The 27,777-nt window shown below is 43.3% G+C and overlaps 3 protein-coding genes and 1 non-coding gene across 4 annotated transcripts in view; 1 reads left to right on the top strand and 3 right to left on the bottom strand.

Moving 5' to 3' along the window:
* c6h22orf23 (chromosome 6 C22orf23 homolog) overlaps window positions 1-27,777 on the top strand; it is a 57,089-nt gene that overhangs the window by 8,710 nt on the left and 20,602 nt on the right. The gene's annotated exons all lie outside the window — the stretch shown is intronic.
* LOC139061484 (nuclear factor interleukin-3-regulated protein-like) lies at window positions 5,084-7,366 on the bottom strand. Its single transcript, XM_070552061.1, has one exon. The coding sequence runs from the start codon at window positions 7,144-7,146 to the stop codon at window positions 5,344-5,346; it is 1,803 nt and encodes a 600-aa protein (XP_070408162.1). The 5' UTR covers window positions 7,147-7,366; the 3' UTR covers window positions 5,084-5,343.
* On the bottom strand, window positions 7,599-12,059 carry LOC107392996 (uncharacterized). Its single transcript, XR_011520813.1, has 2 exons — window positions 11,858-12,059; window positions 7,599-7,654 (listed from the first exon to the last, which is right to left on the bottom strand). It is a non-coding gene; the product is annotated as an uncharacterized protein (transcript).
* On the bottom strand, window positions 23,086-24,594 carry LOC107392988 (NFIL3 like protein). Its single transcript, XM_015971102.3, has 2 exons — window positions 24,498-24,594; window positions 23,086-24,358 (listed from the first exon to the last, which is right to left on the bottom strand). The coding sequence occupies exon 2, from the start codon at window positions 24,302-24,304 to the stop codon at window positions 23,243-23,245; it is 1,062 nt and encodes a 353-aa protein (XP_015826588.3). The 5' UTR covers window positions 24,305-24,358; window positions 24,498-24,594; the 3' UTR covers window positions 23,086-23,242.

Raw genomic sequence — 27,777 nt, 5'->3', positions numbered from 1 at the left:
AGTTGAGTCAAAACACAAATCAGCTACTAAAAAAAAACATCTCCTGAGCCAGAAGTGGCTGCTTATGTCGTACACAGGTGCGCCACAGGTGTTTACCCACCTAACAAAAGCAGACATATGGTATGGCATGATAGTTTAAATATAAATAAACAAGATAAATCTCAACAGGTATGCTAGAAAAAGTCTACAGTAATCCCAAGTAATCTGTTTTCATTAGTGCACTGATTTGTGCAACCGTAGGATGAACGCAAATACACACCAGTTAATGATTTGGATTTTATTGTTTTGTTTTGTTTTATGACAACCTGAAATGACACGCCTCTTTTTTAAGGAAGCCCTCTGATTGGGTGGGCTCTTCTACAAAGATGCAAAACTTTCAATTTATAGTTGGACTGTAAAACTTCAGACAAATTTTATTTATTAATAAAATAAAATATAAATATATCAATCATAATAAATAAAATATTAATATTCTCTATCAGTCCCAAAATCTGTAAAATAGATATTTGTACCAGATCCCCTCGTGATCATAGTCACCAGTAATTATTCGCCTTTTTCTTATCTGTCAGGTGATCTAAAATCACCTGATAAATGAACTTAATAAAAAGTCTACTGATTGCGATGATCTTGACATGACTATAATAAAACAGGTAATACTCAATATGGCAACACCTTTAACCCATATCTGCAATTTATCTTTTATAAGCGGAGAGTTTCCCAAACTGATGAAAACAGCAAAAGTCACTCCAGTCTATAAAAGTGGAGAAAAACATCAGATCACTAACTATCGGCCGATCTCTACACTTCCTCAGTTATCAAAGGTATTGGAAAAACTATTTGGAACGCATGAACGGTTTCATTGAAAAATACAACTTAATCAATAATAGTCGATATGGATTTAGACAAAATAGATCAACTGCTCTTGCACTGATAGATCTCATAGAAGAGGTCACCGAAAAAATGGATCATAAAATGTATTCTATTGGCATATTTATAGACCTCCAAAAGGCCTTTGATACAGTAGACCATGCAATACTTTTAAATAAATTACAACAAAATGGGGTGCCACATCAAGATGCTGATCTGACATCATGATTAGTGCACAGGTGTACCTTATACTGCCCACAATAAAAGGCCACCCTGGAATGTGCAGTTTTTTGCTTTATTGGGGTCTGGGGACTCAGAACTGGTCAGTATCTGGTGTGACCACCATTTGCCTCATGCAGTGCAACACATCTTCTTCACATAGAGTTTATCAGATTGTCAGTTGAGGCCTGTGGAAAGTTGGTCCACTCCTCTTCAATGGCTGTGCAAAGTTGTTGGATATTAGTGGGAACTGGTACATGCTGTTGTATACGCCGGTCAAGCACATCCCAAACATGCTCAACGGGTGACATGTCCGGTGAGTATCCTGGCTATGCAAGAACTGGGACATTTTCAGCTTCCAAGAATTGTGTACAGATCCTTGCAACATGGGGCCGTGCATTATCTTACTGAAACATGAGGTGATGTTCGTGGATGTATGACACAACAATCTCATCACGGTATCTCTGTGCATTCAAAATGCCATCAATAAAATGCACCTGTGTTCTTCCATATCAGATGCCTGTCCACACCATAACCCCACCTCCACCATGGGCCGCTCGATCCACAACTTTGACATCAGCAAAGCGCTCACCCACACGACACCACACACGCTGTCTGCCATCTGCCCTGAACAATGTAAACCGAGATTCATCCGTGAAGAGAACACCTCTCCAATGTGCCAGACGCCATCGAATGTGAGCATTTGCCCACTCGAGTCTGTTACGGCGAAGAGCTGGAGTCAGGTCAAGACCCCGATGAGGACGACGAGCATGCTGTTGAGCTTCCCTGAGACAGTTTCTGACAGTTTGTGCAGAAATTGTTTGGTTATGCAAACCAATTGTTTCAGCAGCTGTCTGAGTGGCTGTTCTCAGACGATCGTGGAGGTGAACCTGCTGGATGTGGAGGTCCTGGGCTGGTGTGGTTACATGTCGTCTGCGGTTTTGAGGCCGGTTGGATGTACTGCCATATTCTCTGAAACGCCTTTGGAGACGGCTTATGGTGAAGAAGTGAACATTCAATGCATGAGCAACAGATCTGGTTGACATTCCTGCTGTCAGCATGCCAATTGCACACTCCCTCAATGCTTGTGGCATCTGTGGCATTTTGCTGTGAGACAAAAATGCACATTCCAGGGTGGCCTTTTATTGTGGGCAGTATAAAGTACACCTGTGCACTACTCATGATGTCGGATCAGCATCTTGATGTGGCACACCTGTGAGGTGGGATGGTTTATCTCAGCAAAGCACAGGTGCTCACTATCACACATTTAGACTGATTTGTGAACAATGTTTGAGAGAAATGGCAATATTGTGTATCTGGAATGAATTTTAGATCTCTAAATCCATCTCATGAAAAATCGGAGCAGAAACAAAGGTGTTGCATTTTAATTTTTGTTGAGTGTATATATATATATATATATATATATATATATATATATATGTGTGTGTGTGTGTGTGTGTGTATGTATGTAAACACTTTTTGACTTTTTTTTAATAAAGTGAAACTAAAGTCTTCCAATGTTTTCCAGTGGACATAAAAAATCAGCGCACCACATAAGAGAGGGAGGCCCAGATGAAACATCTGAGAGAGGAAGGGCTGTTGATTAGGAATTAAATGGTAATTTAAGAACTGAAACAATTCAATGTGACTTTTTCATGATTAAGATAAATGTGTGGAAAATCCAGTTTGGTGTGTAATTCAACATTAAGGAGTGGTCAATTTTTCTATTTCTGGAGTAATCTGTTAAAGGTGTTGAACATCGTTTAATAGATACATGTGCAGTGGTCTCTAGTTGGAATGAATGTCTAGTAAGTCGTTCTCTGGGGGCAAAAGGTACTGGTGCACCATTTACAGGAACTAGAAGTGAGCCACATCACAGCTGAGCTTCAGACCACAGGATTTAGAGCCTTACTTCCTGACATGTGGACATCTCTCCTCTGATTGGCTAACAGCAACACGACTCTACCACTGACTCTGTTTGCTCTGCAACATTGATGTTTCATCTCCACCAATAACACAAGCATGGAGGAGTTCTGCTCTGTGGTGGATTTGCTAATGCTAATGGTTAGCTTCTACTAGCAGAGACGTTTTCTGCTGTTTCCTGGACGCTAAACCAACAACGGCCTTCCACGTTCGTGAGTCCAGATGGGTGAGTCCATGAATGTTAGTGACAGCGTGACGTAGATCTGTCAGAATTTTCTATCCTAGAGTTTCACCGTCTGTTTTCTATCAGAAGCTACTGCAGGAGATCGGTGTAGGAGACTATTTTCATGTTCAGCCTGCATGAAACACTGAGTGACCCGTTAGAGTCAGAAATAATCATTAAAAATGGGTTTTCAGTGTTTATCAACTTGAACTTTTCTCTTGGTTTAATTGGCTTTTTACTGGAAATAAAATCTGAACAAATAAGTGACATTTTAGACAAGCTAAACAAACGTTTCCCTGCCATCCATGCCTGTTTTATTCTAATTATAATTAATATTTGATTTTATATTTAACCAAATTCCCCTTCCCTCTTGTCCTGTTTCTTCTGAACTCATCCGTCTGATTTATTCCTGCAGCTTTCAGTTTGTTTATCATGAAAATTCTCCTTTTTTTAATTCATTCACTAAAAGTGACCGAAAAACTTCAGAAGAGACGTTTTATAAACTCAACAAACTTTAATGTGATTTTTTTATTCAAATTCTTTTGTCTTACAGATTTTCTGCATGTCAACGTGAACTTTGAGCAACATGGAACCACTTATAGACAGACGGTATTTACCTTTTTTTTCATTTTCAAAAAAGCCTTTCGGCAAAAGACGAAGTTTACACGGTAACACGAAATTCAAATGGTACGTCGGTAAAAGGGCAGCGTGGGTAAATACACAGCACAACCAGGAAGGGAATAATGGGACAAAAATACATCAAACTTAATAGAAAATAACAATATTGGTGAAATAATAATAAAATAATGACAGAAGTATACAAGATAGACAACTTTACATTTATACATAGTGGCCAGAGGCAGGCACCAGGAAGTAAAACAGTTTAAACACTGTAAAAATCTACTGCAGCTACTAAAACAGATCAGTGCGGAGGTGAGTGGGAGACGTTTGGGATGAGGAACAACACAATAAAGAGGCACCTCGTAACAAGGGAGCAGCTTTGCTGGTCGTGACTACAGAGACGCGTTTTCCTAAAAATTACGATGCTTTTATTTTGTCGAACGGCTGACAAACAAGGCTTGTGCTCGTCAAGCGCTGCCGCGTGTGCCGGCGTCGCCTTGACTGATATGTGCATAACTGGCCTCGACTGTTTAAAAATGATCTCAGGAATTTGAGGAAAACCTTTTTTTAAGAAGTGGCTCACAGTTTTAATGAAAGAAAAAGGTCTTTGAGGCATTTTTCTAAACAAGGAACTGTACAGGGTGTTTAAAAAAAACAACACTCATCTACAACTTTTACATCCCAGTGCTTTGTTTTTTCATGTTTTTGCCACTTTTTTCTTAAAATATATATAAATTCCATATATGCAAATTTCTATGTCACAGTAATGTACAATCTAAGTGCTTTGGGAGTGGAGGGGGACTCGTGTGCCGACGGTTGGATGGCTGAGGGGAGCGAATGAAGGAAAACTGCAGACAAAGGGAGACGGTAAAGGAAATATGCGTGTCTTTGGTAAAGGAATGATCCCATAATGCCACAATAGAGACTGGCCAGACACTAAGGCAATCAGTAATGAATAATTGAGTTTTCCTTCAGGGATGGATCCCAAGCTCTGGAGTTGAACCTCATCCCTACTTAATGTGTTATTTGTGTTTGTAGAAGTGGTGGGAGGTAGGAGAGCATCTAAGAGAGGGTTACAGGTGACACAGTGAATCTGGAGGGTGACATCTGAATGAAAACGTGTCCAAACGCGTGAAATCCCTCGATCACGGACAGAAAACGGGTCTAGGAAATCACGTGACCTCCTGCACCCCTGACTGATCCAACTGAGTTCAATTTAATTTTTTTTTTTTTTTTTTTTTTTGCTTTTAACAGCAAATTAAGTCCAACCAGATGTTGTTCATTCATCCTGAATGCATCAGATCCGATCATGGAGAATTTTGGCAGTGATCTGGGTTATCACACGTCTGCAAACTCACGTTTTCACGTAGGACTAAATAAACCTCACACAGGTCGCTGACATTTCAGACTCCCAAGGTGCCAAAGTCAGTGGTGGCATGTTTTCCACCTCAGAGGTGACAGGAAAATGCTAACGCTGCCCACATTTGTCCCTAATCCCGCCTTTTATTGCGTCCACCCCGTCCACTACTGGATCCTTTCTTCCCGCCCTCCTTTTTAGCCTCTTTCATCTGAGGCACGGCCTCTTCCGCGTACTCTGTCTCTTTGCTCTCTCCGTTGGCCTGGCCGTGGTGGGGGTTGCCAGGCAGGGCTAAGTACGGATGCTGGGGCAAAGTGGGAGATGGGGACATGGAGCTGCTGATTGGTCCCTCCACCTGAGCCCCGTTCGACAGAGCCCTGTACTTGAGGCGGAGCTTGTGGGGCAGCGCAGTGGTTTTGACCTCGACTTGAAAGTCTCCGTGCAAACCGGCAGCTCCTTCTACCTTCTGGTGGTAGCTACTAATGTCCGAGGAGGACGAGGAGGGGGATTCGTCGTCTGTGGAGCCCTCTTTATCAGAGCTACGAGGGTCTCCATCACTTGAGGAGGTGTCTTTAGTGGAAGAGTTCTCCTGGTAGAAACCATCGGCTCGGGGACCCCCCTCATAGGTGAGCACTGGAGGCTCTTCATCCAGTGTGTTGAGGTATCCGTTGTGCTGTATGAAGGACTTGCCCTCCTCACTGTGGATAAGATCAGGGGCAAAGGAGTTCTGGTGGCTCTCAGCATGCTGAAGACTGTCCTCCTGCATCTGGTAGCTGCAACAGTTGAGGTCTTGGTGTGACTGTTGGGAGTTGTGATCATATCGTTGCTGCAGCTCTTCTGAGGTTTCTGCGTGACCGTTAGTGTATTCGTACTGCGGCGAGTCCATGGTCTTTGTTCTCTCTAGCTTCTCTGCGACCTCTGTGATCGTCGCCGAGCAGTCGGAGAAGTTGGCGGGCAGGATGTGCTGAGGTTGTCTGCCCTGCTGGGACTGCTGGTCCTCCGACCTCTGGCTCTCCATGGGATAACAGCCGCTGCTGGAGCGATACAAAATGACGCTCCTCTGGGCAGAGGTGGCCTGAGGAGCGGGACTGGAGCGCTCCACGTGGCACTGATGCTGGTAGTCCCTGGCACTTTCGGCCAATGGGGAGTTTTGCTGGTGTGAGGAAACCAGAGTGGTGTGGTTGCCATGGTAATCACCGCCTGGTATTCCATTGAGAATCCCATTATGGATTCCTCTGGAAATCCTGTTGCTTTCCAGTCCTGCCGAGTCTAAGCTTGAAGGCTCCTTCTTGATGTAGCTGATGGGCTCGGGGCTGTCTCTGGAGGAGCCGTCAGACATGTCGGACACGGAGCCCAGCGGAGAGTACTTGTGAAGCGTGGTGTGGCGTTCACCTCGACTGGACTGTTCCGTTTCAGACGAATCCGAATTCAGCATCACCTGGGACGCGCTGGAGTAGCCGCTGCTGGAGAGGTAGGTGCTACCGTTTGTGCCGCTCCCGTTGCTACCGGCGCCGGCATCGGCGACGCTGTTGGAGATCTGCTGGCTTTTCTCCATGTAAGACGACGTGCTGATAAGACCAAAGCGCAACTTGAGCTGGAGGAGCTCCGTCTTAAGACGAACGTTCTCCTCATTCAGCGCCATGACTCGGTTCTCCAACACCATGTCGTTTAGGCGTCGCTTTTCCCTTGAGCGCTTGGCTGCCTCGTTGTTCTTCCTGCGTTTTTCCCAGTAGGAAGCATCCTTCTTCTCATCAGAAATGAACTCACGCTTGCGACGTGAGGTAACTGTGGGCTTGGAGCCTTTCCCCTGGCGGCTGATCCGGGCTCCTCCTTCTGGAGCAGGGGAAGGGAGGTTGCCATCATAGGGGGAGTAAGCTTCAACGTCCATGGTACTTTTGTTGGTATTGGATGGGATGTGGAGACTGAGACTTTCCATTTGGGATCCAAAGTTTGACCCTAGTGTGGGGCAGAGGGGGAGGGAGAGTATGCAAACTGTTGAGCCTTCTGTTTTATTGGTGGGATGTTGGACTTATGTCGCAGGGTCGGCAAAAACTTCCGGATGTGGTATTTGTGCTCCTTGAAGAGATCGCCTCATTGATTTCCGTTCCTTGTCTTTCAGATCAAAAAAATTTCAAGTGTCTAAATTAGCCAGAAAGATTAAAAAGAGTTGAAACTCCACAAAAACCTCAGACATTGAAACCGTTTTCTGACAAAAAATGAAGTAAAAAAAAACTTAAGATTGTATTTTGAGTCTTCGAGTCGCTTCTACAGAGAGCAGGAGGCGATTTCAGAGTTTAGCGGCGTCTTTGTCGATCTTCAGCAGAGCTGGGACGCCTGTCAGGCCGCTGCTGTGTTTTCCACAGAATGTAGGTCAGTGCTTCATCTTCTGGCCTCCTTGAGGATTCAGCTTCGACGTGGCTGGTTGTTGACCTCTAACTGGGTAACTGAGACACGGACAGAAAGAAAAAGGGGAACAGAGAGTTAGAATCACAGTCACTGTGGTTCCAAGTCAGAAATCAAAGCGCGACATCCTGGAGGAAGAGCTTATTGCACCAAACAGCATTTTTTTCTTTTATTGGGAAGCTTAGGCAGTGACTTAGCAGATATATAAATCCACTAAGAGAGATTTATCAAGCTCTACAGGCAGACTAACAAAGATCTGGATGCTGTAGCTGAAAAACAGCCGTGATCTCTAATATCTGCTTTTGGGAAGATGTTTTGCTCACGACAGCCTCTCTGTTTGTCCGAGTCTGAACATCTTAAATTACACAACACCACAAGCTGCTGGGCTTCCTTGTGTGTCAACTCTGCAGCTAAACAGGAAACCTTTCCCACCCATCACGTGTTGCGTAATAAAATGAAAAAACAATGCACCACATACGGATGTTGACAGCGGTGTCGGGTTACGTAACGACCAGATCGGCTCGTTTCGTTTTTTTTCTCCTCAGACCCGGTTCTCTCTCTCCGTTGCACAACACGGCACAGCTTATGTGCAGTAATTAATAACGCATCACAGCACCTAGCCCCGGAGAGCTCTGCAAACATGAAAACATCTTTTTATGACGCACACGGAGCGCACGTAATAATCTGGGTCACTGAGTCAGCGATAACGACCGCTGCGCTTTCAGATTTTATTTACCACAATAGAAACGAAGCATTAAGACTTTTTATCATCAGGTATTCTTTAGTCAGGCCTAGTTTCTTTGTTTTTTATTCAGTGATGCCCGATTCATGAAAAAAGGAAAATAACTCAACTCTGCGAAGAATTTGTTGCAGTGTTAGGCTTAAGGGAGCCAAATTTAAGACTTTTTAAGACCTTTTTTAAGGTCACTTTGACCAAATTTAAGCAATTTTTTTTAAATTAAATTTAAGCTATAATTTCCAGCTATTGCCTGGAACTGGTGCTAACCACGTCGTGAACGTGGGATTAGCCATCCAGTTACCATTAAACTTGCACTTCCCCATGGCGCAAGCTCCTGCTAGCTTAACCAGCTAATGTGCTCATCTAAAAATAGCCCCTTTCACAACCAGTTGAATGTGTACGGTTCCGCTTACCTATGCCAACATCATACACAAAAAATGCTGAACACTAACTAGAAATTCACTAAAATTTAATAGAAGTAAAATAATTTAGTTTATTGGGTCTTTGGTCATTTAAGACCTTTGGAAACTGTATTTAAGGATTATTTGTCATTTTTAAGGATTTTTAAGGCCTTAAATTTGGAAAAGCAAATTTAAGACTTTTTAAGGACCCGCGAATTCCCTGCATAGTCCTTGCAGCTGTTCTGCACAACAAAGCCTTGAAAAGGAGACGAGATTAATCTCTTCAAAACACTCGAGGCACCAGAGCCAAAACTGTGTGAAAAGTTCTCCGATCTCGGCCGCCACATAATAACAGAATATTCTCCAGACTGTTTGGAGTTCTCTGCCCCCCCCCCCCCCGAGTCGGTGACCCTGTTACATAACGCCTCATTTAGAACAACCCGCACACGGTGACCTTGAACAGCCTGAAAGCTGCTCTAAACGAAGCATTTACTCAACCATACCTCTGGTGCTGCGACTTGGGTACAGTCTGGATTCACCGCACGCTGTTCCTCAACATGTGTTGGTTTGAACCCTCTCGTGTAACGCCGCACAGAACGCACAAAGGAAATCTGAGCGCAGTCGCCAAAAGATGTGGAAAAATGTGGGATCAAATCCTCCCGTGCCCCCCCACCCCCCTGTGCGCCGCTGTTGGATAATTTTCATTAAGACACGCCAGGGGGGAGACGGAGAGCTCGAGACAAAGGAGGGCGGGAAGGAAGCATGCACACACGTCTGTGCTGTCCCACTGACCTAGAAACGGCGCAAAGCCGTAAACACTCCTCCTGTCTTTGACGGTGCGCCGTTAAATAGGTCAGTGGAGCTGCAAGGGAGGGCGGGCGGGCAGGAGAAACAAGAGAGTATTAGAGTGCACGCTAAAAATAGAGAAGAGTGGAGGGACGGTGGGAGGAAGCGGGGATGGATCTGGTGACAGAAGGAATTCAGTTAGCGGACATGGAAGGAATTTTAGAGCCTGCTGCAGGAGGAGTGGAAGACACCTGAACGCATCATATGACTAAAACACACGGTTATGAAAGCCCGAGAAACAGATTTTCCAGTTTTTTCCTGCTCCTCCTCGCTGCAACGACCCTACGGCAGCTTACACCCATTTTACAACACAAATCCCAGGCAGATGGGGAAATTACAGTGAGATGGGGCATTGGGATTGACGTCATGGCACACACCCATCTCTGCAGCCAAATTCACGAACAGGCTCCCTCTCAGGGCTGCATGGGGAGGGGCTGCTGTTGTTGCTCGTCATGTACGTGCTCTGAATTTCTCCGGTTGCGGAGCGAAGCTTGTGCAACACTGACGTATCACATAGCAGCAGACGCCACAGGTTACTGGCTGTGACTGCCCTCCAGTCTCCATTTTAACTAGCCCCACTCTGCAGGAAGGCAGCGGCGCGTAGATAAGAGACCGGGAATGATGCATTGTGTAATTGGCTTCTTGTGCAATACCTACCACTTAAAATAATGATTCATGGCACCTACGGTAAGCCGTGATTTTCCCTGGGATCTTTTTTTTTTTTTTGGAGCTGAAGCAGTTCACAGACACGTCTCTCGGGGAGGTTTGCTTCACCTCTGACCCCCTCTGAGGCAAGTATGAGTAAAACGCATGACATCCCCTCTCTCCCCCCTTCTCCCAAGTCTTTAAAATGATCCAACGCCACCACACACGTGGAGGGGCCCCTTTAGGAGCCTCCATTTTAACCCCACGGCTTTGTGTCAAATCAGACTCAAAGACCAGGAATCCAGACATTCCCTGTCGGAGGCACACGTCCTTTAACACCCACGGAAGGTTTACGTGACTGAAAAGGTGCAGCAGAGGCTGTGGATGGGGTTAGGGTTTGGTGGATACAGGTTATTTTTTCTGCTAAACTGTAAAGAATGAAACAAGAACTGAAGCGAAACAGGACTTAAAGCTTGTCCTCGGATCAGTTCAAGTATTCCAGCAGTTGTCCCATAAAGCTCCTGTGTTCCCCACCCAGATTCAGGTCTGACCTACATTCAGGAAGCTGGCCCAGACAGTCTGAGACCAGACCAGACGCACCAGAACTGGGCCACGGGTTTCCACGCTTTGCATCACAGAGATTTCAGAACCAACTTTCCAACAAAGCCCCACCAGTCACGAATACCTGCTTGTTTTTCCTGTTGCTGCCGTTCTGCTTCTGAGCAGGTTTAAAAATAACAGCAGCTGTGTTACATCACCGCGCTTCAAACACGTGTTTCCTAATGCTTTAGGATTCAAGTCCAATCTGATTTTAATGTAAATGTGAGTAAGTGGCAGGGTGTGAGCGGGGAATCAATTACTGGCTCCTCCGTCCCGGGAGGGAGCTGCTGTTTATTGCTTTTTCCCTGCTGGTTATGTCATAGCCTCCAACTCACTGAGAGCACAAGTGTGCATTAATTAGCACGCACAAAAACTGAATTAAAAACATCTAGATTTAATTTATTTTATCCCACTAAAGTAAGAAAAATTGTTTTTATGTCACGGGCAGGAACTGGTATGCTCTGTAAACTCATAATAGATCAGAGATTGATATTAAAATAGAACAAGAGTCTAGAATTTTATTGTGAATTTCGTTTTTTTTATGGAAAATGATGAGATTTATGTCAGAGAACCGGTTCAGCTGAACCCAGAGGCTGATTTAACCTGGGTGTGAGGCTCTGAACGTAAAACTAGTGATCTGATGGTGAACAAAAACACACAAGAGGAGCCTGCCATGTGCAACAGCAGCCTGGACGCAGCTGCTCCCTGGAAAACACCGACCAGCCTTGACATTGAGAACATGTGTGGTCGTGTTCTTGCTCGGATTTTATTTTTAACCATAAAAAAAAGAAAAAGCCGAAACAAAAAAGCCATATTTGGCTCCGCAGGCTCGTGCATGTCGTGCTGAAAAGCAGAGCCTGGCTGGAAGTCACGCACTGACGCGGGATCAGCCGGCGGAGCCATGTGAACAATAACCGGCCATGCGCATCGTGCCCTTGCGCGTTAAATACGCGTTTAAACACCGCAGCGGACAATAAAACGCGGTAAAAAGACAGAAAGCATGTAAAACAAACCTGGAAAAAGGAGGCTGAGGAGATGAAGGTGCAGGCTTCCCCGACACAAAAGCTGTCTCGTTCCCGTTTCCTCCTTCCCTTGTCCCCTTCAGAGGAAACCTCCGGAATGAAAGAGAGAGAGAGAGAGGGAGGAGAAGGAAAATGGGGCTGAAAACTTTGTGCGTGTCCTCGTCGGATGAGTCACGGTGTCTGCTGGTGGCTGTTCCTGGCTCCTGGCTCGGCTCGGCTCTGCGCGCTGCTGCCGGACACTTTTGCTCCAGTTTCTCCGGCACCCCTTCAGCGGATATGTGTTAGTAGGTCAGCGGTTGCATAACAGCTCTTCAGGCTGCAGAGTCACGTTTTTCGTCCTCTCTCCGCGCCAGAGCCTCCCTCATGGGTGTGATTAGTCTCCTCTCGACCGCACCACCACCGCTTTCACAGCAATAGTGAGTTTTCACGAGTATTAAACCACATTCTCTCACTTTATTAGCTGGACCCTGTCAGCACAAGGCTGACCTAAATCTTCACGTGGATCCAACACCAGGCGTTTAGTCCATGGTGACCTGCTGGAAGATGGGTGGTTGCCAGGTGGTCATGGAGGGATGGGTATGGTCAGCAGGTGTGGTGTTGATCACCTTTACCTTTACACTACACAAGCAGTGGCGCCCCCCACAACATTTTCACACTGGCCGTTAAAAATGTTGGGGTGGCACACCAAATCAGTCCCTGTGGTGACCGGGAGCAAGGGCGCCCGCAAGGGGTGGCCCGGGGGGTGGGGGTGGGGGGCTGAAAATGTCCAGTTTTTCATCCAGGAGCAGGGATCGAATTATGGGGGAGCTGGATATCCTACCCATCCAGGGAGGGCCGGAAAAGTTTTCTACCTATATTACATCATTCATGGACTCTTTTGAGCAGAGAGCGGCAGAGTGATGATCGTTGGTGCGCTCCAAGCTGCTGCGTTCAGCGCACGGTCCATTCTCAAAGAGGCGCAACCAAAAAACTATAATTAACACACGATCGTTCATGTCCGCACATGTTCTCTACTTTCTGTCTTATTTGTGCCTGAAGCGCTCTGCTACTGCGGAGCTAATTGCCTACGGTGATTTCACCTCACTGACGCAGCATCGAAACGCCACTCCACTTTGCGGTCAGGAGATCCCTTTGATCTGCTCAAAAGTAACAGATGGGGTGAAAAAGTACGAATCCAGGCCAGTGGCGGCGCTAGGGGGCGCAATAGCTACCCCTGGATTAGTCATTGCACCCCCAAGTAAATATTAGAATTTTTTTTTTCAATTTAATTTTAATGTAACGTGTGGATGTGATAATATTTAACATACAAAACAAAAATAATCAGTAAATTATCATATAGATAGTAAAAACTTAAACCAAAACAGGAAATTGATGTTAACCTTTTACCTCATTTTCCACCTGCGAACAAGTGAAAGGTAGAGCTAGCTAGTGGTGAAATGGATCGGTTTTTGTTGCCCACATTTCCACGGGTTCAGTCAGAAACGAATGAATCTTTGGAAGTGATCTCAGACCCACAAAAACCTACGGATCTAGATGAAGAGAGTCAACCCTCAACCACCGCAGCAATCGAGGGTTTTGCCGCTGGAAATGCTAACGCTAATGTTAGCTAACCTTGCAACACTATAGGTGGTTTTCTGTGTGGCTGTATGTGTTTATGATTTCATGGAAAAGTCAGCGATTGTTCATATGTTTATGATGTATATTAATGATTGTTTCAGGTGTTGTTGAGGTGTTGTGCACGCATGTGTATCTGCTAGTGATGAAGGTGTTTTAGAGAACAATAGGTACGCATGACCACTTCCTTCATAGCACCCTCAATAAAAAGACTAGCTCCTTCATAGCACGTCCAGAAAAACATTTCTGGAGCCGCCACTGATCCAGGCAGCAGTTTTTCTGGAGAGTTTAGAGGAGATGCAGGAAGATGAGAGACAGACAGGACAGGAAAATAGTTAAATAAAAACAAGAAAACAAAACAAAGTGTTGAAGAGTCAAATGTAGGTAGATTTATCTCCACTACACGGTTTTACCTGTATAAAACAGTAAGTTATACACATGTCATATTTATACATCTGATACAATTCAGATCACCTTCAAAACTCTGTCACACACCCAGAGCCGTTTCAAGGCATTCTGGGGGCCAAGGCTAAACGGGAAGGCCCCCCCCAACTAGACTCCCCAGAAGCCTCTGTGTAATTCATACCCTCTCCAGGAGTATTAGTTATACAGTGTTTATAAAAGCCCCACAGACATTACTGACATGTTCTAATATTATCAGATGAAAAACTAAATGATCACACATGCTGTCTCATCTTCTTTTCTAAACTTGTAAAAAGTAACAAAACCGTTTGAAAGCCACTATTTGTGGATTCTCTGAAAGTTTCCATGGAGTGTGTGACAACTTATGTTATCATTGATCCTATATCGTCTAATCTCACAGCTGAAACAAGCATCCTTAATAATCTGTGCACAGGAAGCTTACCGATGCTGTAGTTAAACAAAAGGTATAATAATTTATTATTAATAAAACCTTGTTGCAGCACTAAAGCAGAAAAATCAGATTTTGCAATAAATATTCTAAATATTTACATATGAATTGCATATTACGTATGAATTTGTCTCCTCATTGGTCAGTCCACACGAGGTGTGTCAAAGTTTACCTTGAGCGGGTTACATGATATCAGGCATTCAAGTATTGAGTATATTTACTGCATATTACAGTAAAATATTCTGTATGTGACCATATTATGGTGATCCTTGGGTCATGATGATGGGGCCCTTGTCATGAACTGAACTAGAAGGACCTGTGATGACACCAATCACAGTAAGCACTTTAAAAGTCTTTATTAGCCAGGAGCTAAGATGTGGAGGTGTTACTGGGGTAATACTCAGGTAAGGGCAGAGGCGAAGAGGGAGCAGGCTGGAGGCATGGTCAAAGACAGGTGAGGGCGGTGATGGCAGGCAGAGTCCTAGGCAGGGGTCAGGCGTGAGAACGAGGTCCGGACGCTGTGATCAGGCAAGGTGAAAGGCTGGAAGATCTACAGGCAAAGAGCGTTCAATAATCTGGCAGGGAACTGGTGGCTGGCTGGTGAATATATAGCAGGAGGAGCAGGTGAGTGAGATGAGCTGATGACAGGGTGCAGGTGATGGTAATTAAGTGGCTGAGGGCTTGATTGAGGAGCCAGCAGAGGCAGAGGAGGGTGTCAGCCTGGGAGTCATGACAGCCCTTTAATATTATTGCCCAGGGTACAACAAATTGTTAATCTGGCCCTGGTTTCAGCGATGCATTTTTCCAGGCGACCTCTGCTATGGTTGTGGGTAAAAATTCTAGCAGATCAGCAGTTTGTGAAACCGTCAAACCGCCGCGTCCGAAGTCTTCCTCATTCCGATGCTCGGTTTTCTTTTCAGTAGGTCGTTTTCATCACATCTCTAAACGCAAACAAGTATTTCTGTGATAACTAAAAGGTGTTTCGCAACATTTTCCGCAAGTTATATTTTGCTGTTAACAGTGTTGGGCAAGTAACTTCAAAACGGTAATGCATTATTTATTACTTGTTACCCTCATTTAAAAGTAATTAATTACATTACAATATTACTTATTTTAAAATGTAAGGCATTACACTACTTTTGCATTACTTTAAGTTACTTTCACCAAAACAACTTCTATATGAATCTGGTCATGTGACGCTCAGTGAGTTCATGACATATATGTGGAAAGTGATGTGGTGTCTGAGCTAGGATTGCTGTTAAAAACAGTCAGATATAATAACAGTGCTTTAAAATGATTGTTTATTAAATAAAAGCAACAACAATCTGTACTCTCAGCACGCTGCCATCTTAGATTAACTGAGCAGGGAGTGAGGTGGTGGGGGCTCCAAGCCTATATTTGCCTTGGTCCCCAAATGCCTTGATACGGCCCTGGATGTGGGACTGACTTCTGGGGTGATCTGATTCTATCACATGTATGAATATTAAATGCTTATATATTATTGCTTATCACTGGTAAAATGTGTATTGGGAATAAATCTACCTACTTTTTTTCTTTTTTTCTTGATTTTATGTGAATAATTTCCTGCCCTTTCTCTCTCTGCCCTTCCTGCATGCTGCATGTTTTCTCCGTCTTCCAGAAAAACTGTTTCCTAGATTTCCTACTTTCTATCTAATCAGCCAAAGGGATCTACCGAATGCAAAAAAAAAAAAAAGCTTAACATGCGCTGCGCTCCAGCAGCAATGAGGTGAAATCACCGGCACACAGATTATGAACTCAGATGAAAAGTACATGAAGTACCAGAGAATATGGGCTGATATAAACGATCGTAAACGAATGACTTTGTTTTGGTGGAGCGATTTTGTGAATATAACAGCAACCGCGCGCAGGACGCAGCTGGAGTATTTGAGCCGTCACCGCTGCGTCCTCTCTGCTCATAGAATGCCCGCAAAGCTGAGTCCATAAATGACGTCATATATGTGGATACTGGATCTTTTTTCAGGCTTCCCGCATTTGACTTTTTAAGAAACCCACATCTTGATCCTGGGTTTAAAAATGCGTTGTAATTACCGCGTTACTGACAATTGTACCGAGTAAATATTACCATTTTCTTTCCCTGTAATGCCTTACATTACCACATTACAGCAAAAAGCAATGCATTACAGTAATTAATTACTTTTGTACCACGTTACTCCCAACACTGTCTGTTAATCAGGCAACAAGTAAAGTGACTTTTGTGGGATTTAGGATAAACGTTCAGTGTTTCCTGCTTTCAGACTGACTGGATCGAGCACGCAGGAAAATAATCACGATCCATCAGATTAAAAGAACGTTTTTCCATATTTTTAATTAAGAAGACAATCTAATGAAGAGGATCGGTTTTATTTTATAATTTTAATTTTACTAACGAGTTTAAAGTGAGGGAAATTCTTCAAACATTTCTGAAAACAAAAGTTGTCATTCACAAAAACAACGATCGGATTGATGAACGTCCTTTTTGAGATGAACAAAAGTGAAACTGAAGTTCAAACTTTCACTTCCTCTTTTCCACATGAAGGTCAGAGGTCAATAATACCCTCAATAAAAGCTCATCAGGCCCGAAACCCACAAAAGGCTTTCACTTAGTTTTTTTTTTATCTTGTTTTCATTTTTATTTATCTCTTTGAGTTCAGATGATCTTGTTTGTTTTCTGGTTTCATGTTGTTTTGCTTTTTATTTTCCCTCCTGGTTTATTAATCCCACCTGCTTTGTACTCACTCACTCACTCACTCACTCACTCACTCACTCACTCACTCACTCACGTACGTTATCGTTTTCTTTTGTGTTCTGCTCTATAATCTTGTTTTCTCTACATTTTGTGCTTAAAATTTTTAGTTAAATTTGAGCAAACGATTAAATCTTTGTCTGCAGAAACCGACTGAAAATCTAGAGGATTTTTTATTCCAGTTTTTTTTTGCAAATAAAAACGATTCCTTCAATGCTGCTTTTATTTCCTCTCTGAAAGTTTGCATTTGGTCTGATCATTTTAATTTGTTTTGCTTTGAAACAATCTTTTATGGTTTTTGTGTTTGTTTCTAGTTTTTGCACAGAAACCTTCAATGAAATATTTGATTTTTGCACGAGTTAATTACTATAAATACATGTTTGTGGCTTCACGTTTTTGTTTATCATTACTGAATCTCAAAGCTGCTTAAGAGCTGTTCCATCGTCACACAAAGCCTGTTGTTCTCAACACGTTCGTGCTCCAGATTTCATGTGCAGTTACATCAGTCCTGCCTCAGACTCGTCCCCTCCCCCCACTGTGTCTGAAAACACACACACACACACACACACACACACACACACACACACACACACACACACACACACACACACACACACACACACACACACACACACACACACACCACCACCACCACCATTATGACCATGTTGGGGAAACAGCAGCCTTGAACTTGTCTGCCTCCCCCCACCCCAGTCAGGTCCACCAACCCCCAACAACACTCCACGTTTTTCCAGCTGCCCCTTCCATGCAGGCTTTCCCTTAGCAACGCTGGTGTGGCCGTGCCTGCATAGCAACCAGGAGGTGATCAAACCTGGGTGGATTGCAGACAAAAGAGCTCATGTAGCTCCTGCTGCTGCTTGGGTGAGAAGATCAGCACGACCAGATGCAGAATTAACCTTTAAACTAGGATTCGTTCGGTAATCCTAAAAGGTTATTTCCTGTTTTTTAGGTCTCATTTGTCAGCAGAAAGCTCCTCTCGCTTTCTGCACGTCTGCTGTTGCTGCATGAGCAGAATGTGGTAGTAAACACAAAAGAGGAGGTGACCTCCTTTCCTACATGAATGAGTGAAGGAAAAATCCACACAGATAGCGCCCCCTAGTGTCCTAAAAACACTGACGACTGCTCAAAAACAAAAATTACATAAAATGATGTTCTACAGTCAGATTTTAAATCAAACCAAATGATTTTGAGTATGGTCTGCTGTCAGAGTGCATGTAAACCACACTCCTGGTGTTATTTTAGTTGATTCCGGAATCCTTCGCCTCCAGATGGGGGACAATCAGTTCCCACCTCAGCTCCTCTAAAGCTAAAAATAACTTTTTTTTGTGTGATGACGTGATGGATGAGTCATGCAGAGCCTCACTTCTTCACCCTCCTCCCGTCTCCCCCTGTCCTAGATCCCACTGTCCACTCTCCTTCAGTCATCGGTCCAACCCGACCCGGTCACTCAGACGTGCATGTGCTGCATTAGGTGATGTTTGGCCTTCGGGATAAAAATAGAATCATCTCCACTCTTTTATTCCTTTTAGTGTCTGACACGTCTGAGCAAAGTTTCTATTTTTGCACAAAGCTGAAAGGAAACGAGAGGACATTTTTCAAATGGAGTTAAGTTAAATTTTAATATTTCACTAATTTTCTAAACAAAATAGTACATTATATATATTGTACGTATGTATATATAAATATATAGCTAATGTGTATATATATATATATACACATTATAATATGTATATAATGTATATATATATATATATATATATATATATATATATATATATACTAGGGATGTAAGAAAATATCAATATGGCAATATATCGTGATATTTTTTCCAGCAATATTATATCAATATTCAAAAGCCGTGTATCGGAAATATTGATATGGCAATATATCGTGATATTTTCCCCTGCGATTATTATATCGATATTCAAAAGCAGTGTATCTAATTTTTGAAAGAATTTACATACAAACATTTGTGTGTTTTCTTTTCGTTTTCTGCAATTCAATCGCCACCCGCTAGTTGGCAGCAGTGTGCAACGGGTTTTGTTTCCACCACTGAAATGTAAATCCCTCCATCATGGTTCAGATACCTCATGTTAAACATGTTACGTATCAGTTTGGACTGTTTATTGAACATTCTTACAATAAATTCAGTAAAAAAAAATTGCTTGTAACGCCTGACTGAATGTATCGCAATATATCGTGATATATCGTATAGTCTCCCCTGTGTATCGTGATATGTATCGTATCGCCAGAATTTCAACAATACACATCCCTGTACCATACCATACCACCTTTATTTATATAGCACTTTAAAAACACAGCCATACGGCTGACCAAAGTGCTGAACAGTCGCACAATAACAGAGATAGAAAACATAAAACAGTACTATGAAATACAACCAACAATAAAAAAGACAAGCCGATAAAAAAGTACCAATAAAAACCTTACAATGGATGATAAAATAAGAGTGGTAAAAACCAAACTAACAGCTAACTATTAAAAGCAAGGGTAAAATAGTGTGTCTTTAGTCTAGACTTAAAATCTGCCAAATCGAACTGTGACTGGAAGTTCGTTCCACAGTTTAGGACCCGCGACAGAGAAAGCTCTTTGTCCACATGATTTGCAACACGCTTTCGGGACCTCGAGGAGCAACAGGCTGGAGGACCTGAGTGTGCGACCAGGAGTATAAATTGAAAGAAGATCAGATAAGTACACAGGGGCAAGACCATGGAGGGATTTGAAAACAAAAAGTAGCATTTTATATTGGACACTGAAAGTGATGGGCAACCAGTGAAGGGATTTGAGAACTGGTGTTATATGCTGGCGCCTGTCAGTACGCATTAGGAATCTAGCAGCTGCATTTTGAACGAGTTGAAGTCGGGCAAGGGTTGACTTATTGACACCCAGCAAAATTGCATTCGAGTAGTCGAGCCTAGATGTGATGAAGGCATGAACAACTGATTCCAAATTTTTCCTAGATAAAACGGCTCTTAATTTGGACAGATGGCGGAGTTGGAAAAAACAAGATTTTACAGTGGCATTGACCTGGGCGTCCATCCTTAGAGATGAATCCATCTTCACACCCAGGTTTGTCACAACCGTTTTAAGATTTCGCGAAACAGATGAAAGATCAGGAGTTTGGAATGAGCTAGATCTGACCGGATTAAACAGGATCAGTTCAGTCTTGGAATCATTGAGATGCAGAAAATTTGTGGCCAGCCAACATTTCACATTATGTAGGCAATCTAGAAGAGGCTGGATGGATTGCTGGGGTTTCACCAACATGTAAATCTGACAGTCATCAGCATATAAGTGATATTGAACACACACACACACACACACAGATATATATATATATATATATATATATATATATATATACGCACACACACACACACACACACACATAAAGTTAAAGTCCCATAGTTGTCACACACAAAGGTGTGTGTGCGAAATTTGTTCTCCGCATTTGACCCATCCCCTGGGGGAGCAGTGAGCTGCAGACACAGCCGTGCTCAGGAACCATTTGGTGGTTTAACCCCCCAATCCAACCCCTTAATGCTGAGTGTCAAGCAGGGAGGCATTGGGTCCCATTTTTTTTCTTTGGTATGACCCGACCAGGAATTGAACCCTGATCTCCCAGTCTCAGGGCGGACACTCTACCACTAGGCCACTGAGTTGGTAACCATATATGAACATTATATATATGTATGCATATATATATATATATATATATATATATATATATATATATATATATATATATATATATATATATATATATAATGTATTATATAAATATATATGTATAAATAAATATATATGTATATATGTATACATTATATTTATAAATATATATATAAATTTAATGTATATATATAATATATAAATATAATGTATATATGTAAATATATATATGTATATATATATTAGGTTTTTAGATGTTCTGCAGACGTTCTTATCAGAATGTTGATGCAAGAATCTAAGAAACCTCTTAACCTGGAGCTTTTTCTACTGATACTGTCTGAAGATTTACTGAATCTTGATCTTGAAGTGACCCTTTTTAGGCTTTTTTTTAACCGTTTCTGTATAAAAGTTGTACAAGATTTTTTTCCATTGCTCATGTCTCCTGAACAGCGTCTGTTTGCATTAACAGCTTCCTCCAGGCCCTCCAGGCTAGTCTGAGAGCAGCCAGGACCAAAGTACATTAAAGTAGCTTAGATCTCCCCAATGTTATTTGTGCAAAGTTATTTAAAAAATCTTTACTCTGTTAGTTTTGCAGTAAAATGGTTAGTTACACTGCACTTTTCTGCTAAATCTTACAATACTGTTGCATCCTTCAAAAGATTCTTGAAGTGCAGATTTACTAAGAAACCGGTTTTTACATGTTATATTTTAAATATGATTGGTCTCTTAGCTTCACATGCAGGCTGAAATGGTCTTTTACCCCTATTTCCTGCATTAATTAGCAATAAAAGTAGACGGAGAAATGCTCAGGTCAGAAAAAGCCACACAGGTTTTCGTCCTTCGTCCATCTTGGTTCATGACGGAGAAGGCTGTTGTTAATTTTTGCAGCTACGAGAGAACAGCTCATGTCAGCTAGTAGAAGCCAACTGTTAGCATTAGCAACTCCACCACACAGCAGAACTCCTCCAGGCTTGTGTCATTGATGAAGCATCAACGTTGCTCGGTAAACAGTCAGTGGTGGAGCTGTGTTGCTGTTAGCCAATCAGAGGAGAGATGTCCAAATATCAGGAAGTAATGAGAAAGATTTCAAATCCTGCAGCGTTTCTCAATGTCAAGGCGCCTTGCTTACGAGGACACGGTCCTTCCTTGGTCAAAGAAAACGGTAAAATGGAACAGACTTGCATCACGTGACCGTGGCTTCCACGGCGGTCATGTAACGTCATGTGACACAGGAAATAACGTGATATTTTAGACGTATTAGTTTCAATATAAATATATAATGAGCCTTTTACTTTTTAAATCGTGTAAATGTTTATTAAATTAAATATATAAGTGAGTTACTACCCGCTAGCCACCAATGCTGCAGCTACTAAGCAACTAACCAACCATAGAAAACTTCTTTGGATCTAAAAAAACATTTTAAATTACCTGACTTACTTTTAAACTTGAAAATTGTCCCCGAAGTAGCTGCCGGCTTCTGATCCACCATCTTTTTGAAAATACAGCGGTGTATTGTGGGTAATTTTTGACCAAGGCTAGGCTACAAGACACCTCCCGTGTATCCTCCCTCAGCTAGCTAAACGGCTAGCAAACGGAGAACACAGGCCTCGGTAGAACATGAACATTGGAACACGTCTTAGCGGCTCCCGATGACGTATCTCCTAGGCAACCGGGGCAGAGCCAAGACATCAAGGCAAGGTTCCTTGGCATTGAGAAACACCCCTGCTGTTCTCTGGTCCCCTCTCCTCCGGGTTACTTTCACTTCCTGAAACAGGAGCACCAGAGCTTTTTTTCCACAGTGAACGACTCACATTGCATTCAGTTATACTAGAGACCCTAGCAGATTTATTGAAATAACAATTTAATGAGAGTTTTAATATTTTTGCTCAAAATAACCATAAAAGTCATAATTAAAAAGGAAATTAACGTTTGTAAAAAATGTTGCACGAGCCTCTATGAAATTTAGGATTCATTTTGGTCTTTTCTGCTTTGAAACTAGCCATTAGCTCATCAGTCCTGTTGGATGCACTGCTATTTCTCCAAACAGAGGCTGCTCAGGTAGAGATTGGTACAATGATTATTATTTATAACACTGTTTATAACAGTCACGTTTAATTCACTTGGCCAAGTTGATCACTTTATCATGTCAAATGTATTTTATTATGCAAATGTTAAACATATTGTTTTATTCTTGTTCTACCTTCTACAGCGTTTATGTATAAATATAAAAACCTGTGAAATGAATGTTGGATTCAGCAAAAAAATTCACACTTTTTATCTCATTTGAATTTTTATTACGCAAAAAAATGTTTCCCCCAAAAGTCGAACGAATTTTCCATTCAGATGTTTGAGTCGGGTCTAAAGGTCTCTTTCTAACTGTGACTGGCTAAACGGGGGTGTTCATTAGCTAGTCTGGGGTTTAAACCATCTTGGAGGGAAGCTGCTGAGAGAGGAGCTTCTTTAACTGAGCCACTTCCTGTGACAAACAGCTGATCTGTGACCTCAGACTGACCTCATCTGTTGAACACTCGTAGTTTGAGTTCTGTGGAAATGGATCAAATGGTGAACTCTGATTCTGCTGCCTGAACCCACCACGGGCCTCCTCTCTGGAGTAAGGGGTCCGGGTCTCAGCGGGACCATCCCATCCCACCAGCTGCTGGTTTTTCACCTGGACGTTTGGCTCCGCAGGCCGACCGCCAAGTCTGCTGTCAGGAGATGGGGGCAGCTCTCCTCCAGGCGGACTTTTGAAGCGGAGCTTGTGTGGGAGGTTCTTCAGACCTTCAGGTGAGTCTTGTCTGTTTGTGTGCTGACTCTCAGTGACCTCCTCACAGGCGAGGTGTGGTTGAGAAGATCGGCAGCACTCATCTTTACATGAGGTGTTGCCCACCTTCGAGCAACCTGTGGGAGAGATGTTAGACTCTGGTGGGACGCAGTGGGTAGACAGAGACCCAGCGGATGGTTTCAGAGGCTGGGGGTGGACCTGTCTGCTGCTGCTGCTGCTGCTGCATGAAGGACCATCAGTCTGGTAGGACCTCGGATGTGTGCACGAGGACGCAGACAGGGAGAGGATGGAGACATCAGACGGGTCTTTTATCAGGCCAAAGCGAAACCTGACAGCTAACAACTCGGCCTTGAGGTGAGCGTTCTCCTCCAGCAGACCCAGAACTCGCCTCTCCAGAACCAGGTCATTGGCTCGCCGCTTCTCTCTGGATCTTTTTGCGGCTTCGTTGTTTTTCTTTCTCTTATCCCAGTAGCTGTCATCCTTTCTCTCACTGGGGGTTAAATCCCGTTTGCGGCGTGCGTTCACATTGCTGTCCTCATCACAGCTGCAGCCGGCCTTTGCTTCAGTACCTGGGAGGTCAAAGGTCTGGGAATTCAGGATGGAAACGGCCTCTGCGCCAAAGGAATGGGCACCGCCCAGAGTCCCGGACTCTACAACCATCAGAGAGTCCTGGACGAAGGACCCGACAGTCTGAGCCATCGTAAAAGTCCTGACAGTCCCTCAAGATCCTTGGCTGAGATGCAGTTAATGACTCTAAAGGTGGTGAACAAATAATAATTCATGCAGCAGGATGGTTATTTTCTGAACATTTTAATGATTTAAATGCTCAAAATGAGAAAATAAACAGTTTAAATATGATAAAATTATTAGTTAGAAATAAAAAGTGACTTACAGACTAGATTCTCCTCTGAACTGGTCGTGTGGATGTTTGTTCTCCTCAGACCTCCGCATCTCCGTCATCTCTCCTCTACTCCGGCTCAGCTGTGGGCAGAGCGTCACCCTGAATGAACCCCCCTCCACACACACACACACACACACACACTCCTCCTCTCCCTGGTGGGAAGCCAGTCGGTGCACTTAACTTACACAGCTTTAGAGGTCCTAAGCGGCGATTTATGCTAATTTAGATTTTATCTGACGTCTTTTATGCAACACAAACCCTTTATGAACATCAAAGTCTTTCTGTATTCAGTCTTATTTATGAAAACCATAAAAACAGATTCAGAACGAATCCTTCTCATCATTCATCTCAGATGAGGAAAAAGAAACGCTATTTTGGTAGTTGAGATGGACATTTTAAAGTATAAGCAGATAATTGTATCAGGAAATGTCACAAAATTAAAATCCTGACAGATCTACGTCCCACTGTCACTAACATTCATGGACTCACGACAGGGAAGGCTGTTTTGGTTTAGCGTCCAGGAAACAGCAGAGAACATCTCTGCTAGTAGAAGCTAACATTAGCATTAGCAACTCCACCACACAGCAGAACTCCTCCAGGCTTGTGTTAATGATGGAGATAAAACATCAACGTTGCAGAGCAAAGAGAGTCAGTGGTAGAGTCGTGATGCTGTTGGCCAATCAGAGGAGAGATGTCCACATATCAGGAAGTAAGACTCCAGATCCTGCTGTCTGAGATGCAGCTGTGACGTGGGTAACCTCTAGTTCCAGGAAATGGTGCACTTGTGTTTTTTGCCTCCTGAGAATGACTTACAACACATTCCTCCTAGAAACCACTGCAGATGTTGGTTAAACGAGTGGTCAGCACCGTCTGAGTCGACCGCCGTGGGCTTATCGAGGCGGCTGTTGTGTAATAGTGACGTGTCGGTCGCGAACGAACCGGCTCTAAGAGCCAGCTCTTTGAAGTGAACGACGGGAGCCGGCTCGTCAATGGGAGCCGTCCCCTCCCCTCTTGCGTTGGTGAAAGCTAGGTGTGCGGTGCGGAAAGTTTGGGCGTGTCCAGACCGTCCACACACAGAGCAGTAGGGGCGGGGAAGAGGGAGGATCAGACTCAGACACACAGCAGAGCACATGCGGGCGGAGGGAGACGAGAGGGAATGAGGAGGAGGAAAAAGGCGAGCGAGAGAGAGTGCGACGAAGACGGTGAGAAAATGAGCGCCAGCGGTCGGAAAGTGGAGATTTCTTAAAGTGTTCAGTTATTAAATCCATAGAAATGATAAATATTTGATATATTGCATTTTTTTACATTAGTAAATTATTTTACATATAGTTTTGCATTATTTTGGTTATAAATGTACTCTACGCAACTGAAAATCTGAGGAGCCACTTGGGAGCCGAAAGAGCCGGCTCTTTTTGGTGAGCTGAGCCAAAAGAACCGGCTCTCTTAAAAAGAGCCGGAATTCCCATCACTGTTGCGTAATACCAGAGAGGACGTGTGAGGACAGCGTAGCGTTGAGAGTTCAGACGAGGTTTCGCAAACAGAAGCATCATTGTTCGTGAACAACGTGCCGGATAGTGATACTTCCTCAGAAAAAGTCTCGTTGGTTTACCTTTAAACCGAATAATTCCCTAAAATCCTCTTTAATATTTGAAATCTTTTTCTGTGTGACTTTGGCACATTGGAGGGCAAGCCGGCAACACACGGTCCTCACCGGAGCCCTGGGTTAACATGTTCCAGAAAAGTTTTTAAGGTGATGGTGGATTGTTTGGAATTATCTTCTAATAACTGTTTTAAAGGTGAAAATAAAACAATCACAAGCACTGAAACATGATTATTTTTATTAAAACACAGTAATCTGTGTTTTCATTGTGTCTAAAGCTCTAGAAGTACCACCAGGTTGAGATGAATGGATTAAAATGTTTGTGGGCATGTGCAGCTCCATGAACCCGCGACCTCATCTGACTCCAGATTCAGATTCAACACAGCAGCTCTAATCTCTGGATGACCCCCACCAGCAGTAATGTTACACAACACCAAAACAGTTCTGCACATCTCACTGAAAAGACGAATGCACGCCTACAACGTGGGTAAATATGTGCAAGTATAAGATTTCAGTAATAAAAACGTGGTTTTAGGGTCCGTTACAGCTGCAGTGCCTAAAGTTAAACTCTGAAAACGTGAACACGGGTTCATAATTATGCTTAGAGTTTTATTTTATTTGTTTATATTTATTTATTTCTGTAAGTTAGACCTGCAGATAAAGTTTGTACCCGTTTCCTAACCCCCTAAATTATATGTTTGTATTTTAGGTACCTTATAAACAGTTTAAACATATGGGTTTGTTTCAATCAAAACGTTATAATTCCTTAATTCCCCACGTGAATAAAGAAAACTTAAATCTGTAAAAGCTGATCTCGAGCTCCTCCCAGAGACACCTGAGGGGGCTGAAGAGGGTAGATGCTTCTAGAAGATCAACCCAGGCTCCGTCGCCGTGTGGGGAGGAATTTTATTTTAAAGGTTTTCCCAAAGAAATCCGTGGTCCGTGTGGTTAAATGAGCCACAGACGAAAGAATGTTCTTGAAGCAGCGCCAGCTGAAGGGATTGGAGATCATGAGGGTCCAGCTTGTGCCCTTACCCTTAAGCACCAGATTTGTCCAGATACCTGGAATGGTTAATGATATTATGGACCACAAACGTGTGTGTGTGTCTTTTTTTTGGGGGGGGTTGCGACATTGAATCTGAAGTTCATCTGCTCGCTTTTAGGCTTTCCGCACTTCAAAGGTCAGGCTGTGGTTTCGCATCCAGGAAACAGCAGAGAACCTCTCAGCTAGTAGAAGCTAACCGTTAGCATTAGCAACTCCACCACACAGCAGAACTCCTCCAGACTTGTGTAACTTGTGGGGATAAAACATCGGCGTTGCGGAGCTAACAGTCAGTGGTAGTCGTGTTGCTGTTAGCCAATCAGAGGAGAGATGTCCAGAGCCTGTCTAAAGCTCAGCTGCGATGTGGCTTAAGCCTAATTTAGACTTCTCCATCAGCTCCACAAAGAAGAGACACGCACGCACAGGCTGAGACGTTTTTCTCAGACTTCTCCGTCTCCTGGGGAGTGTTGAAAAGCAATTCCCCACCAGGACAGCAGAGGGTGTAGCGCTGTTCTGTGGTATCCTGTCATGGATCCGGTCCAAGATGGTGTGTTTATTTTTTAACACGGACAAATTTGTCTCTCATCCTCCTGCACCTCTTCATGCGCTCGCCACCTCTAAACCCACAT

The sequence above is a fragment of the Nothobranchius furzeri genome, chromosome 6, assembly GCF_043380555.1.
Source record: "Nothobranchius furzeri strain GRZ-AD chromosome 6, NfurGRZ-RIMD1, whole genome shotgun sequence".
Classification (NCBI taxonomy): Eukaryota; Metazoa; Chordata; class Actinopteri; order Cyprinodontiformes; family Nothobranchiidae; genus Nothobranchius; species Nothobranchius furzeri.
The sequence above is the reverse complement of the archived record's forward strand: the minus strand, read 5'-3'. Positions and strand labels throughout refer to the sequence as shown.